At 45.9% G+C, this 14,369-nt stretch overlaps 8 protein-coding genes across 8 annotated transcripts; 6 read left to right on the top strand and 2 right to left on the bottom strand.

The window, feature by feature from the left end:
* Positions 1 to 9: 9 nt before the first annotated feature.
* Positions 10 to 381, top strand: TIM8 (Tim10/DDP family zinc finger protein; the record flags this gene model as incomplete). Its single annotated transcript, XM_041695309.1, has 2 exons — positions 10 to 109; positions 215 to 381. 2 exons carry the CDS (start codon positions 10 to 12, stop codon positions 379 to 381), a joined length of 267 nt encoding a protein of 88 aa, XP_041561053.1.
* A 524-nt stretch (positions 382 to 905) lies between these two features.
* Positions 906 to 1,778, bottom strand: RPL25 (60S ribosomal protein uL23; the record flags this gene model as incomplete). Its single annotated transcript, XM_041695308.1, has 4 exons — positions 906 to 993; positions 1,053 to 1,339; positions 1,414 to 1,475; positions 1,754 to 1,778. 4 exons carry the CDS (start codon positions 1,776 to 1,778, stop codon positions 906 to 908), a joined length of 462 nt encoding a protein of 153 aa, XP_041561052.1.
* Positions 1,779 to 2,085: 307 nt separating this feature from the next.
* APUU_70435A (25S rRNA (adenine2142-N1)-methyltransferase) lies at positions 2,086 to 2,958 on the top strand (the record flags this gene model as incomplete). Its single annotated transcript, XM_041695307.1, has 1 exon — positions 2,086 to 2,958. One exon carries the CDS (start codon positions 2,086 to 2,088, stop codon positions 2,956 to 2,958), a length of 873 nt encoding a protein of 290 aa, XP_041561051.1.
* Positions 2,959 to 5,515: 2,557 nt separating this feature from the next.
* On the top strand, positions 5,516 to 6,993 carry SUP45 (translation termination factor eRF1; the record flags this gene model as incomplete). The annotated part of the gene is made up of 4 exons (XM_041695306.1): positions 5,516 to 5,639; positions 5,700 to 5,749; positions 5,808 to 6,936; positions 6,989 to 6,993. The coding sequence occupies 4 exons, from the start codon at positions 5,516 to 5,518 to the stop codon at positions 6,991 to 6,993; spliced, it is 1,308 nt and encodes a 435-aa protein (XP_041561050.1).
* Positions 6,994 to 7,609: 616 nt separating this feature from the next.
* PHA2 (prephenate dehydratase PHA2) lies at positions 7,610 to 8,603 on the bottom strand (the record flags this gene model as incomplete). The annotated part of the gene is made up of 2 exons (XM_041695305.1): positions 7,610 to 8,491; positions 8,550 to 8,603. The coding sequence occupies 2 exons, from the start codon at positions 8,601 to 8,603 to the stop codon at positions 7,610 to 7,612; spliced, it is 936 nt and encodes a 311-aa protein (XP_041561049.1).
* Positions 8,604 to 8,864: 261 nt separating this feature from the next.
* APUU_70432A (uncharacterized protein) lies at positions 8,865 to 10,039 on the top strand (the record flags this gene model as incomplete). Its single annotated transcript, XM_041695304.1, has 2 exons — positions 8,865 to 9,570; positions 9,633 to 10,039. 2 exons carry the CDS (start codon positions 8,865 to 8,867, stop codon positions 10,037 to 10,039), a joined length of 1,113 nt encoding a protein of 370 aa, XP_041561048.1.
* A 552-nt stretch (positions 10,040 to 10,591) lies between these two features.
* APUU_70431A (uncharacterized protein) lies at positions 10,592 to 11,917 on the top strand (the record flags this gene model as incomplete). The annotated part of the gene is made up of 5 exons (XM_041695303.1): positions 10,592 to 10,626; positions 10,682 to 10,860; positions 10,912 to 11,009; positions 11,413 to 11,455; positions 11,505 to 11,917. The coding sequence occupies 5 exons, from the start codon at positions 10,592 to 10,594 to the stop codon at positions 11,915 to 11,917; spliced, it is 768 nt and encodes a 255-aa protein (XP_041561047.1).
* A 373-nt stretch (positions 11,918 to 12,290) lies between these two features.
* cbf5 (pseudouridine synthase CBF5) lies at positions 12,291 to 14,019 on the top strand (the record flags this gene model as incomplete). The annotated part of the gene is made up of 5 exons (XM_041695302.1): positions 12,291 to 12,390; positions 12,489 to 12,645; positions 12,712 to 13,343; positions 13,403 to 13,629; positions 13,687 to 14,019. 5 exons carry the CDS (start codon positions 12,291 to 12,293, stop codon positions 14,017 to 14,019), a joined length of 1,449 nt encoding a protein of 482 aa, XP_041561046.1.
* Positions 14,020 to 14,369: the final 350 nt, after the last annotated feature.

Raw genomic sequence — 14,369 nt, 5'->3', positions numbered from 1 at the left:
TTACGAAAAATGGACCAATCTCTCGACGTTTCAAAACTCAGCGATGCCGACAAGAAGGAGCTGAGCCAGCACCTTCAAAACGAGTCCCAAAAAGCTGCTATCCAGCAAAGTATGCCATCCATTATTTTGAATGGATCCTAATACCTTTTGTTTCTTATTGCCATTGTCCTCTTTGATTGTGTATTTTAGCTAATAAATCATCACTACTCTTTAGACGTCCATCACCTCGCAGACACCTGCTGGAAGAAGTGCATCACCTCGAAAATTACATCTGGTCGCCTGGATAAGAATGAAGAAGCTTGTGCATCAAACTGTGTTGACCGGTGGATGGACACAAACCTTGCTGTATTGAAGCACTTGGAGACTCTCCAGAGGCAATAAATATAAATTTTCTACTTGGCTAGAGTATGTGCGGCGATCCAAACGAGTGGATGATGCAGCTGAATTGGCCTGATATCTACGAGAATACTTATCGTTACATGGCTGGAATGATACCGACTTCTTCTATTGCGACTTAATAGATATGGGAGTGGACTGTTCGGCGGGTGAGATTCCGGATAATATATATGTACTATATCAATGGAATTGAGTATTCCTAATTATATTAAGTTTCCCTTTACCAATTGCGTATTTCACCAGGAAGAAAACAAAACCAACTATTTTGTAGCAAGATTAATGTATCAAAAAGCTAAGTTTCTAGCGCTTTTCATAACTAACACTAGTCTCGGAAGATTTGTGTATTTACTAGGCTGTTGGACTTCTACACATGGAATTCTCATGTATCAAATTCTTTTGTTTTGTTCATTCAGCCATTGTATCACACAACTGGAGCTAAGTGCATGGCTGATATCCATGCCACCGCGCAAAAGAAAACCGTTTCCCAGACCCAAAACACAATCAATCACTTAGACAATAGCAAGCTTGGTAGCAGCAATGTCGAGAGCGTCAACATCAGGGGTGAGGCGAGCGAAGGCCTTCTTCAGTCCGTCGGGTCTATAAAACATTGGTTAGACACTGCTTCCGCTCATTGAACATATTAATCTGCGTCGTACCTGACGAGTGTGTTGACCTTGACGGTGTCAACATCGTAGAGCTTTTTGAGAGCGGCCTTGATCTGGCGCTTGTTCGCCTTGACGTCCACGATGAACACAAGGGTGTTGTTCTCCTCAATCTTCTTCATGGCGCTCTCAGTGTTCAGGGGATAGAGGACGATCTTGGCGGCGTCGAGACGGGGAAGGTGAGGGACGGACTTGCGGGGGTACTTAGGAGTCCGGGACAGCTGGAGGGTCTTGGGACGGTGGAAGGTAGTTGAGGTGCGGATCTTGCGAGTCTTGTGCGCCTGGTTGAGTTGGATAACTTTTTAGCCAGAGTTCTCAAAAGGGAATTTGAATCGAGATCGGTATATGAACGTACGCCTGCACCCTTCAAGACTGCCTTGGCAGCAGCGCCAGCCTTGTCGCTGGGCTTCGACTTGCCTGTTCATGAAACGAAGTGTAAGCGATTTGTATAGGCGAGTAAACGTTCAAGTCCAACTCCCGTGTGCCTTCGAACAAAAGATAATGAAACCCTCAGAAATAATATATAACACATGTGTGTGGTCCCATTACATTCATCCCGTCGTATATAGCGCGGGACGAGTATGAACTGTGGGAGTCTGAGAAATCCCATATAGCAGCACTCCGTGCTCTCGCACACATCTCAAAATTGGCAAGAAATATTGCAAATCATATCAGGGTCGTTCGACTGTGCATACCTGTCTTCTTCTGTACGGGTGCCATGGCTGTCGTTTGGCGCTGTTGTCGTGATTGTCGCAGTGTCGAAAGTCGAATTGTTCAAAGTGTCTTCGCTTAGCAAAAACTCTCGCACTGTCGACTGTGGGTCACCTGACCAACCCTCCTCGAAATTCTTGGCATATTCTCCACATGTTTACCACCGCCTTGTTTTTAACTGGCAGATAAGGAGGCGGTCTATAATTTCGAAGCTGGCAGGCTGAGAATCGGCACTTGTCGCGCGTTCCATAATGACGATTAGTTGAATTTTTTCTTCCTCGTTATCGATTCAATTCGTGGACATACTTCAGACATCATGCCTGTAAGGAAGCAGAAGAGCAAGCGTCCCGTACTGCTATCTCGCACCCGTCCTCCAACAGTCCGAAAGAAGCATGCCGCCTTATCAGCAAAAGCAACACGGACTCTCATACGCTCCCATCACAAGCTTCTCAAACAGCGGGCCCAGGCGCTAAAAGTTGGCAACAACGATTTAGTTGACAAAATCGATGCCCAGATAGAATTAAATGGCGGCTTAGAAAGCTATCAAATTGCAAGCAAACTTGGTCAATCGCTTGACCGCGGGGGCGACTCTAGCAAAGTCCTTATTGATTGGATAAATATTCGCTTGGACATCTTGAAGAATACTTCTTCCAAGCTTCGAGTTCTCGAGGTCGGTGCACTCAGCACTAGGAATTCTTGTTCTCAGAACGGACATCTTGATGTCACGAGAATTGACTTGAACTCCCAGGAACCTGGGATCTTGAAGCAAGATTTTATGGAACGGCCGCTTCCGCATAGTGACGACCATCGGTTTCACATTATCAGTCTTTCTCTGGTGCTGAATTATGTCCCAGATCCAGTCGGTCGAGGAGAAATGTTGAAACGCTGTGTAGCTTTCTTAACAAAGGCACCACCGGCTGGCTCCTCTATATCTACCGTGCCTAGTTTATTCCTGGTACTCCCTGCACCCTGTGTCATAAACTCCCGGTTTCTCACACAACAAAGACTACAAGATATCCTGGCGAGTATGGGGTTCTCTTTGGCAAAGCACAAACAAACCTCAAAATTAATATACCAGCTTTGGGAGCTTGGTGGAAGCTACGAGCCCAAACAGTTCAAAAAAGAAATTTTGAACCCAGGAAGAATAAGAAATAACTTCGCAATCATCGTGAAAGACGGAAATAAATGAAAAATGAACATACGTTCTGTTGTCCACGGTGATAAAGCTTAGTTCGAAATAATCATTTCCTGCGGCAGGAATGCCCAAACAGCCCCGATTATTGCTAGAATTGAAGACGTGATCGGAAAAGACCAATCCAAACCCCGCTCCTTCGGATTGATCTCCTTCCCAAATATTTCAAGATAAAACGAGAGGGCCACCATGATGCATACGGTGAAGCACAACGCGGAACCCATCAACACCACTATCGTATCGTAAGCACGTTTACGGGGGCTATATGCAAAGTGATATTTCGCTATTTAATGGCAGCAACACGAACAGCCAGTGTTGGAAACATTAACATAAAAGTCAAGGATAAAGAAGGGATCGAGATATCATACTGTACTATAAGCTCCACTTGACTAGTCTAACTACCATCGGCCGGAAAGGTGTGGGGATTCGGGGAAAGGGAAGGGGTTACTATACTAATTACGGATATGTTTAGTAGTATTTGCTAAAATTATTATTATTTAACTTACACGTATAATAAATACCATGAAAACCTCCTCATATATATCACGTTGAGTCTCCGAAATACTTGAGGAAACCCTAAAAATACATACTGATGGTCTGATACCTACCTGGGGGCCACTATTTTTTATATAGTGGACGATGTATTCTAATCCTAAGCACCTTTAGGTATTTTTAAATACTTTCCATGAAGAATCGAACCCAAAGTATCTTATCCAACCCTTTTAAAAGTATTGCTGTGTGACTAATTCAAACTAGCTAGTTATGTGACAACTATACTTCTACTGTCAGTGGTAATAACAACCACACCCTCATAAAAGCAACCAACCTGATTTGAGAGCTCATACCGCTTTGTAGCGTGCGCAATAAGGTCGCATGAACAATCGGGTGCTATAATATAAGGCTTGCTTCGCCTCAACTTTACACATTTTCCTATCTCTAATGTCGCTGATAAGGAAATATCCAACCCGTCTGTCCCTACCCTCTAAAGACCAAGTCGTTAAACTGTGCCGTCAAAAAGGTCTTGATTATAATCATCTCACATACACTACTTCCAATGGGAAGAACCTCTTCCTTGCGTATAACAATGCTAAAATGGCCGAAGCCCATGCCAACCTGTTCTTTCACTCCCACATAAGCGCAAATCTCAAGTCGGCCATCCGCATCCCACACCTTAATCCACGATGTGAAGAAGCATTTTAACATCAGCTGCGGTGGAGCGCACATTGCCTATAGGAGGATGGATGTCTATCGCCAATTATAACTCCATAGCTTCTTCAAAAACTCAGCTCTAGGAGTTGTCAAATTTATCGTGCGGTGGATCTCAGCGATCAGCCATTATTATGCTACTCCGGTGATATTTACAGAGAGAACTTTCCCGTCGACCGGTCTGGTAATCCCTGGACCGTTACTTTTAATATCACGATATCACGGGCGTGCTTCCAGCGAGCTTTGCTAGCTGGCCTTTGGACTTGAACATCCTTTACCTATCCCTATTCGGAGGACTATCCCACTCGGTACCTCGCGGAACCAGAATCCTATGTTTCATGATTATCGGTTTAATCAGATATCCGTCGGGTAAACCAGTATATCTACATTCCTATGGAAGATATATACTCACCCTCTTTGTCCTCAGTGAGGTATAGGTTGATGGAAGGACTGTTTAGGATAGGTATCTGCTGATAACCAGGATACTAATCAGAATAAATCTTCCTAAGAAGGGTTGACATTCCCCTTTTCAATATCGCAGTAAAATTCCACATCTACATCGTCTATGTCACGTATTATGCCAACCTGGGGGTTGTTAACAGATATCATTATCATCCCAGATCCCACTCGACCAGCCCCATGGCTTGCGGATACCGCTGTTGCTCTAGATATAAGCTATCATAACTGAACTCTCTCCATTAAGTATGGGTATTGCTAGTAGGTAGGATTGTCGAACATTGGACTGACACTGCAGTGGGCGGGACCAAGATTACAGATCACTGAGATTGGGTCATATTGGAATGGCGTTTCTCAAGCCAGTCTGCACCATTCTTATAAGAGTGTTTTCTCCTATTTCGATTCCAGTAATGACACATGCAAGCAAAGTTCAGTGAGTCAGGCCTTTGGAGTGGCATTGTACATTAGATAATCAGGTACATGAAGTTGTGCCTCACTCACTACGTACTCCGTAACTAACTAGTGTACTAACTAACTATGATCCCTAGCGAGCTTACATCATCCGTCATAGGCGCCCCCTCATAAATTACAATGCGGCTGCCACCCCACTGTGCCTGACGAATTTTGTTAAACACCCCGCTGGACTTGGACGGCAAATCGATCAGCCTCAAGGTATGTCACGTCGTTTATTCCTATTGTTTTTTCTTGTTTTAGAGGTAGCCTATTCTTGACCTAGTATTTCGTGGTGTTCCCCTTCTCCCAAATCAGTCAGCCCATGGAAGCCTTCTTTTTTTTTTTGTTCAAATGATGGCACTAACGTTTGACCAAGAACCAGGTGGCCAATCTATAAGCTTCGAACTAGGGCCATACAGCACCGTTGCCCTCCCCCAAAATGAGCGCGGTCCAGCAGGCGAATGAGGCCGAGAAGAATATTGAGATATGGAAGATCAAGAAGCTCATCAAGCGGCTCGAGGCTGCCCGAGGAAATGGAACATCAATGATTTCCCTCATCATTCGTAAGTATCCTGTCTTTTAAAAAACCGGTATATGGTGACTCACTAACACTGGCACTTTAGCTCCTAAGGACCAGGTGTCCAGAGCAGCAAAGATGTTGGCTGAAGAATTCGTCAGTTTTATCCTCGACCCCAAAGCGAACATGAATAGCATCTAATATTCGTGTATAGGGAACTGCCTCCAATATCAAATCTCGTGTAAACCGTCTCTCTGTCCTCTCCGCCATTACGTCTACTCAACAACGTTTGAAACTTTATAACAAAGTTCCCCCGAACGGCCTAGTTGTCTACTGTGGTGAAATCATTACTTCTGAAGGAAAGGAACGAAAAATTAACATCGATTTCGAGCCCTTCAAGCCAATCAATACATCTCTTTACCTCTGTGACAACAAGTTTCATACAGAGGCCCTGAGTGAACTGCTTGAGTCAGACCAGAAATTTGGTTTCATTATTATGGATGGTAACGGTGCACTCTTTGGTACCTTGAGCGGCAATACAAGAGAAATCCTTCAGAAGCTGAGCGTTGATCTACCTAAAAAACACGGCCGTGGTGGTCAGTCTGCCCTTCGTTTCGCGCGTCTTCGAGAGGAAAAGCGTCATAATTATGTCCGAAAGATTGCCGAGTTGGCTGTGCAGAATTACATCACCAACGACAAAGTGAACGTTGCCGGTCTGATCCTCGCTGGTTCTGCGGATTTCAAAAATGACTTAAATCAGTCCGATATGTTTGACCAGCGACTCCAAGCGAAGGTTATCAAAGTCGTTGATGTGTCATACGGGGGAGAGAATGGTTTCAACCAGGCGATCGAGCTCTCATCCGAGACTCTGAGCAATGTGAAGTTCGTCCAAGAAAAGAAACTTATCGGGAAATACTTCGAAGAAATCAGTCAAGACACAGGAAAGGTCTGCTACGGTGTCGAGGATACCCTCAAGGCCCTAGAACTAGGCGCGTGCGAAACCCTGATCGTGTACGAAAACTTGGATATCACTAGATGGGTTCTCAAGAACTCTGAGGGTTCCGAGGTGACCGTTCATACCACCAAGGCTCAGGAGGAAAATAAGGAGTTCTTCCTTGACAAAGAAACCGGCACAGAAATGGAAGTTGTGGACCAAGGCTCCTTCCTTGAGTGGCTCGCCGAAGGATACAAAGATTTTGGAGCCACTTTGGAGTTCGTTTCGGACAAGTCCAGCGAAGGAAATCAGTTTGTGAAGGGTTTTGGTGGTATCGGAGCAATTCTCCGGTACAAGGTTAATTTCGAACAACTTGCTGATTATGATGACGAGGATGAATTCTACGACGGTAAGCGCAATCAGCCCCATTTTTGTCGATTCCGTGCTAACAACCTTTCCAGATTGACGGTTCAGCGGCCTCGCAGGGAGCGAGGATGAAAGGCCAGAAGTTCCCAAAACGGATCTTTTGACGGCTCGCCCGATGCATTATAAACGCGGCTCGGAAGGCGAAACCGTAGCTTTCGCGGTGGATACCGTGATGCGACCTGGACACAGCTTTGTGCAGCTGCTCAGAGGTATGCCCTCATATCTTCAGCAACTCGATATGTTTTGTTCTAAGACGCTCTAGGGCCATCCAACCTCCGTAGCATGGTCACCGATGTTGCCTACACACTCTAGGCCAACGACCAGGTGTAATTCGCAAAAGGATGGTGGATTCGTCACGCATAAATCTACAACCATTCACACCGCGAATTGTTGCGCTTATGCGTTTTGAACTAGCAGTTAAATTGTTTTGTTCTGGCAACCCTCTGGAACCAGAGTTGCTCTCGTTTATGTTGAACTTGCGTCGTATTATAATACTCTTAAAAAAATTGGTTTACAAATAGACATTTTGTTTTTTATCGTCCTCCATAACCAAAGTGTAAAAAGCTGATTAGCTTTCTCGGGCAGTTGCTAGGAAGATGGGATGAGAGTACCGTTGCGTATGAATTGTGATAAATCGACCAATGCTAATCCTATTGTCAGGTAGTCACAAGCCGATTCGCCCATGTCCCCAGGTGCTTGCAATTCTCAGTGGCCTTCCTCAGGCTATTCATGATTTCAGGTACAACTTCCTTGTTCTGATCGGTCTCACTTTCTACCAGGAACACATATTTCCAGGCTTGTAATTGGCTTGGTCGCGTACTTATGCTCGTAAGATTCATCCCATAGTCCTTGAAGATCAGCAGTGCATCTGCCAATGTCCCAAGGGTGTTCTGGGGAACCATGAATGAAATCAACGTTTTCTCCGTTTTGGGGACAGCCAAAGGTTGTTTCTGGGCAATAGACTGTCCGTCAGATTCAGGATTAAAGTGAGTTTGATAGTTTGACTTCACATTCCTCAGCACTAAGAAACGAGTGGTGTTACTGGCTGCGTCCTCGATATTTTCCTCCAAAATATCCAGACCGTAATGTTGCCCCGCAAAGCCACTGGCTATGGCGGCGTTGACCTCGGCTGTTGTATCCAACACAGTCTCGCCAGCCTTTGATGTCGACGATACATCTTGCCTTTCCACGCCTCTGAAGTGTTCTGCTAAAAATTTCTCGCATTGACCCCATGCCTGCGGATGTGTATAGAGCTTAGTGATAGAACTGTAGTCGCGTTGCCCTGCAGGAAAGAGGCCCTTTCGAGCCAAAAGACAGTGGTGTACTGTAAGATAATATTCGCTGCACACTTTCACGTCGCTGTAATCGTCATTGCGATCCACGAGGAGATCCAGTGTTTGAACGACCGATCCGTTCGTTGAATTTTCAAAAGGAACGATAGCATAGTCCGCCCCTCCATTCTGAACGGCAGCGATAGCATCCGCAAACGATAGACAAGGTATAAGCTCAACGGAGCTCCCAAATGTCTCAACGGCGGCCTGGAATCCTTTATTAACGACGCCGAAGGGCTTCAATTGCGAATTGGTTGTGCCTGACCTGGTGTGAAAACGATGCCGCGGGCCCTAGGAACGTTACTTTGAGAGGAGCCATGGAGTCATCAACAGGTCTCCCTTTCGATCGTAGTGATGGTGAAAGACTCCCTGCTTTGGCTGAGGCCCAGTGCAACGAGGCCTCGGCGTTCGAGCATTATTTCTGTCTTAACTCAACCTGCAGATCATTTGTGGGATGCTCTGGGGTACCGGTACGGTATTGTATTGGTAAACAAACAAGTCAAACTTCCGCCACAGAGCTGTGGAATAATGTCATATGGGCCTTTTGAGATCGTACAACTACTGCCACGAGGCTACCGCCATGAAGAAGGCGACGATATCACGGCCTCTAGGCTTAGCTAATCAGCGGGGCAATTCTTGTGCGAGACGAGGGTATGCCTCCTCGCTACCGGAACGTTTATACCAAGATTTGACATCCCGCCAGCTTCCTTTATTCTTTGATTATCTTCATCCTCAGCCCTCCCACCTCTTGGATCTAACATTAACAGGCCTCTTTCCCAATTTAGACACATTCCCTCGAACACAAACCACTCTTCCAACTATCAGTCGGCCTTCGCCTTTACCGCCGGCCCACCACCTAGTCTACTTCCCTCCACAAGTCACGCCGTCCCAGCTCTTACCCGACGGCACCGATACCCTACATTCTCCTGGTGCGCCTTTCAATAGGCGCCTATGGGTCGGCGGTGGGGTTAAATTTGCAGATACAAATAAACTGATGCTAAGCGGCCACCGCGCCGTATGTATTGAGGGAATCCGCGATGTTATTGTCAAAGGCCAACAGGGAGAAGAGAAAATATTTGTCAAAATAGAGAGGCAAATAAACACCGTGGGGGAAGGCGAGACTGAAAATGACATAAGGAAACGAATATGGAGGAGTGATAACAAGGATATGGGAGAGCACGCCCCAGTCGTCGAGGGCAGGAACTTGATGTTCATGCGCGATAAAACCGCCGACCAATTAGACCGGGATAAGGCGAAGTTCTCTCAGGTCTCCAAAACAATTAAATGTGTGTAGAACTCAACTAATGCTACAGAGTGAAGCAGCTAACCCGCTCTGGCCCCATCAAAGCTCCCACAAACCCGAAGTTTCGCTATCAGATCAAGCCTACTAGGGCGCTACTTTTCCGTTTCTCGGCCCTAACTTTCAATGCACATTTAATTCATCTTGATAAGGATTACACACGAGACGTCGAAGGCTATCGGAACCTACTTGTGCATGGTCCTTTGACATTGGCTCTTCTTCTTACGGCCCTTCGCCACCATCTACATGGGACTGGCCTGACTATCAGCGACATTGATTACAAAAATCTGGCACCCCTCTATGTGGAAGAGGAGTTAACTATATGTGGCAAGCCAAAACCAACCAGAGAAAACGCCTGGGACGTCTGGATCGAGGCAAAAGACGGAGGTGCAGCCGTCCGAGGCACTGCTCACGTTGGCGGCGTTGCAGATTGGCCCTACGCTTCATACCAATGATAAGCTAGGAGAAAGTGTAAAGTACATTATAGACACCTTAAAATTACTCAGTACACCCACCAATCACACGGCATATAAAGCAGAAAATTTCGATGGCGTTCTTACCATTGTTCATTGCCTATCACATAGTCTGCGTTCTATGCATTGGATGACAAACGATACAACAGCTATCTCGGTGAATGTCTCAGTGAAATTAGAATAGCAGTGCAGATACTGTTTACCTCTAAACAGAAGAGCCGACCATACTCTGCCGCAGCTTTACTCTTACCTTATGTAGTATATGTAGTACTACTCCGTATTGTGGGTCGGCAAGGCTCTAGCGGAACGGAATAATAATCTACCAAAAAGGCCAGACAGTCGCTTAAATGTCGAGGTCGATCCCCTTTTCCTCCATTTCTTCTCAGCCATCGGCTTTGGTCATTTGTTGTCCCACAAACAATTTAGTGGTACCTAGACACAGAATGTGGTGTCAACGACGAGGGCAATCCCACGGATCACGATATTCAATTTGATATAGATCGTTATTTGAATTCATTACTTATCTCAGCAGCAATGGATGACTTTCGGGCTCTTCCTCCCGTCGCCAGGTATGTACCATTCCCCTCTAGAGGTTGTTTCTCTTCTAATTTATGGTTCAACCAGGACACTTACTGCACTCACATTTATTGAGTCGGCATTAGTTCACAGTCAAACCCTCAGCTACTATTTTGTCCCCTTTATTCCTCGACTTCTTTTGAATTTTTGTCCCGAGATATGGAGGTTGTGCACTCCGTATCTCTTGACAGATCCAAAGCTGAATTTTGTGTTTGACCTTTATTTCAGTATGCCGGTCAACATGGGGGTTTCTTGTCGTTTGCGCTAATGTACCGTAGTGTACACATATTCCAGCAGACTTGAATTTGGCTCGCCTCGATTCAGAAATCCTGGAAGCTTTTTCGTCTATGTGCTTTTCATTGCGTCTGTTATCATGGTAAGTCCAAGATACCCTGGTATAATGTATCTACCAGATAAATTACCATTTATTATCCCTGTTATACACTCTACTTTTTGCTTCATGCCTTATATCAAACCTCGCATATCTGCCCGCCCAGCCACATTCTAGCTGAAGCGGTTCCTGGAACCGAGGAAGATCACCCCTGCATTGCATATGGTACCTACTTCTTTGATCCTTACAGGGCCATGTACGTGTGGGTGAGGTGGGACTACCAGTGAGATAGCCTGCGTAATGAACCAGTTTACGCAGGTGGTTTTGGTGCCCTACACTACTCTAGACAGTGCTCCTACATAGCCATATACCTGACTTGTAACACTTATGCCTTCCCACTCAGTTGCAGCGACGCCAGTTTACCCCGGCCAATGCTAACAGCGTGAAGCTTACCGCAGGTTTTTACTTGGGAGCCGGGGTATTCACGCAGGGTGAGTTTGTTGCGAGATTTATATCTTGTCCGATGCTAATTTCCTTCAGCCTTGATCCTGGCATTCGCCTACACGTACTCTCAGGATAACAAGGGTACTAGAACCATGTTCTTCGTAGTCGAGATACCCACCTTATTTCTGCCTTGGGCGAGGCTTGCCCTAACTTTCGTTATGAAGGGGTGGTATCCCGCGTCTATTGAATTCACTGGAATAGTGGCCGCCCACTTGTATGACTTTGTGACCCGCATATATCCAACTTTTGGTGGAGGGAAGAATTATATTGTCACACCAGCATTCATTCAAAGGTGGTTTACCGGGTCGTTGCGAGGAGGCCAGGAACGCGTGTACGGTCAAGCCTACCGGCCTCCGAACGAAGGAGAGAATGGTCCCCGGGGTTGGGCGTCGTCTGTCCGAACTGTCTGGGATAGCAGAGGCTCAGGTCGCAGACTCGGTGGAAATTAGAGCGTGTACCAAGCTACCCGTCATAAACCATCAGCAAAGTTGCAAAATCAATGAATATACAATACAGTCTAAGTTCTTGATGCTAAAACCTGCACTTGCATATTCTATGCTTTTTGTCATAAATGTACGGAGTAATGAATCTCAATTTTTCTTTTGAGCTCGGAGGATGGCACGTGACTAGAAGTTTTGTATTCGCTAACCCGATTGGTCACTGGAGCTCTTGTCGCACTTGAAATTTTTCTGGATCTTCTTCACTCGGAACAGAACAAAATCTTGGGCCCAGGGAGTGCATTTCTCGTACTTTTCCTCAACACCAACATTCAGCAGTCTTCCTTACCTACAGTGAGCCAGCCTGTTATTAATAGCAGTCGCAATGGCCATGGAAGCGGTGGACTACACAATCAAGCCGGAGGCTTCAACCTCCAACATTAGCACGGAAGACTGGCCGCTGCTGCTCAAAAATTATGAGAAGCGTATGTTTTGTTAATCCTCTTCTTCGGTCTCTATAAATCTTTTGCTTGAATTCTTGTTACATTTGGCAGAAGTAGCTGTTACTGATCTCACTTTTTAGTTATGGTCAGGACTGGACATTTCACTCCCATTCCCGCCGGATCCTCTCCCCTCAAGCGAGACTTGAAATCGTACATAAATTCCGGTGTTATCAACCTCGATAAGCCCTCAAACCCGTCCAGTCATGAAGTTGTTGCTTGGATGAAGAGAATACTGAGGTAAATCTTGTCTTAAGGAATCATTTTCAAACACAGTGTGCTAAAATATCCTTCTCGTTGAAATAGGGCGGAAAAGACTGGGCACAGCGGTACACTTGATCCCAAGGTCACTGGTTGCTTGATTGTTTGCATTGATCGTGCTACTCGTTTGGTCAAATCCCAGCAAGGTGCCGGAAAAGAGTATGTTTGTGTTATCCGCCTCCACGACAGAATTCCTGGTGGAGAGGCTCAATTCAAGCGCGCCCTCGAAACTCTCACAGGTGCTCTCTTCCAGCGCCCACCTTTGATTTCTGCAGTCAAGCGCCAGCTTCGCATCAGGACAATCCATGAGAGCAAGCTCTACGAGTTCGACAATGATAGGCACCTTGGTGTTTTCTGGGTCAGCTGTGAAGCTGGTACTTATATCCGTACCCTCTGTGTTCATCTTGGACTTCTTCTTGGTGTTGGCGCGCACATGCAGGAACTGAGACGTGTGCGAAGTGGAGCTATGGATGAAAACAAGGGCATGGTCACCCTGCACGACGTCTTGGATGCCCAATGGCTATACGATAATCAACGAGATGAAACCTACCTGCGCAAAGTCATCAAGCCCTTAGAGTCTCTTCTCACAACTTACAAGCGTATCGTCGTGAAGGACAGTGCAGTGAACGCCGTTTGCTACGGTGCTAAACTTATGATTCCCGGTCTCCTGCGTTTTGGTAAGCTATTCTATTTGAGCGTTAGTACTGTGAGTTCGGGTTGCTAAGCTCAATTACAGAGTCCAATATCGAGCTCGGTGAGGAGGTTGTGCTTATGACCACCAAGGGTGAGGCTATCGCAATCGGCATTGCCCAGATGTCAACCGTGGAACTTTCTACCTGCGACCACGGCGTCGTTGCCAAGGTTAAACGTTGTATCATGGAACGTGACCTGTACCCTCGCAGGTGGGGGTTGGGTCCTGTTGCGTTAGAAAAGAAGAAGCTCAAGTCGTCCGGAAAACTTGACGTAAGGAAATTCACTCTTTGCAGGCATGAAATTTAGTTATACTAACCTTGATTTCAGAAATACGGACGAATGAATGAAGCCACCCCGGCCAAATGGAAGACCGACTACAAGGATTATAGCGCACCAGAAGAAGACTCTGCACAACCCGCTGTTGATGTGGCTGCCAAGCAAGACGTCGCGCCCAAGGAAGAATCCTCGCCTGAGCAAAACGATTCTAAGATGGAGATTGATGACTCCAAGGAGGACGATGAGAAGAAAAAGCGCAAGCGACATGAAGGCGAAACTGCTGAAGAGCGCGCTGAGCGTAAGCGCAAGAAGAAGGAGAAGAAGGAGAAGAAGGAGCGAAGGAAGTCCAAGCAGGAGAAGGATGACAGCGACGAGAGTGATTAAGTCGTTCCAGGAATTCACTTGCCAAATTCTGACACTTGTCGTGGCAAATAAATCTTCGCTTCCGACAAAGCGGTTTTCTGGCAGGGTTCCTGTATCATATTTGTTTCTTTTATTGGAGTCTTCGGTTTAAAAGGAAATGAGTTTTGATTTGTCTGGTTTCTACACATGTCATTGTCCGGTAATCGCGCAGCTAGTTATATAACATGTACCAGATTCTGTTCTAAGACAAATACGCCACAATGAATGTAAAATTCGAGTTGAACTCGATGTAAATGGTGAAGATGAACGAAGTGTACAAAGCAATTTTGCCCAGTGAGGTTTAAATACTCTACTTAAATCTGGCTAGGGTG

The sequence above is a fragment of the Aspergillus puulaauensis genome, chromosome 7, assembly GCF_016861865.1.
Source record: "Aspergillus puulaauensis MK2 DNA, chromosome 7, nearly complete sequence".
Taxonomy (NCBI): domain Eukaryota; kingdom Fungi; phylum Ascomycota; class Eurotiomycetes; order Eurotiales; family Aspergillaceae; genus Aspergillus; species Aspergillus puulaauensis.
Note: the sequence above shows the minus strand (reverse complement) of the source record. Positions and strands in the feature narration are given on the sequence as shown.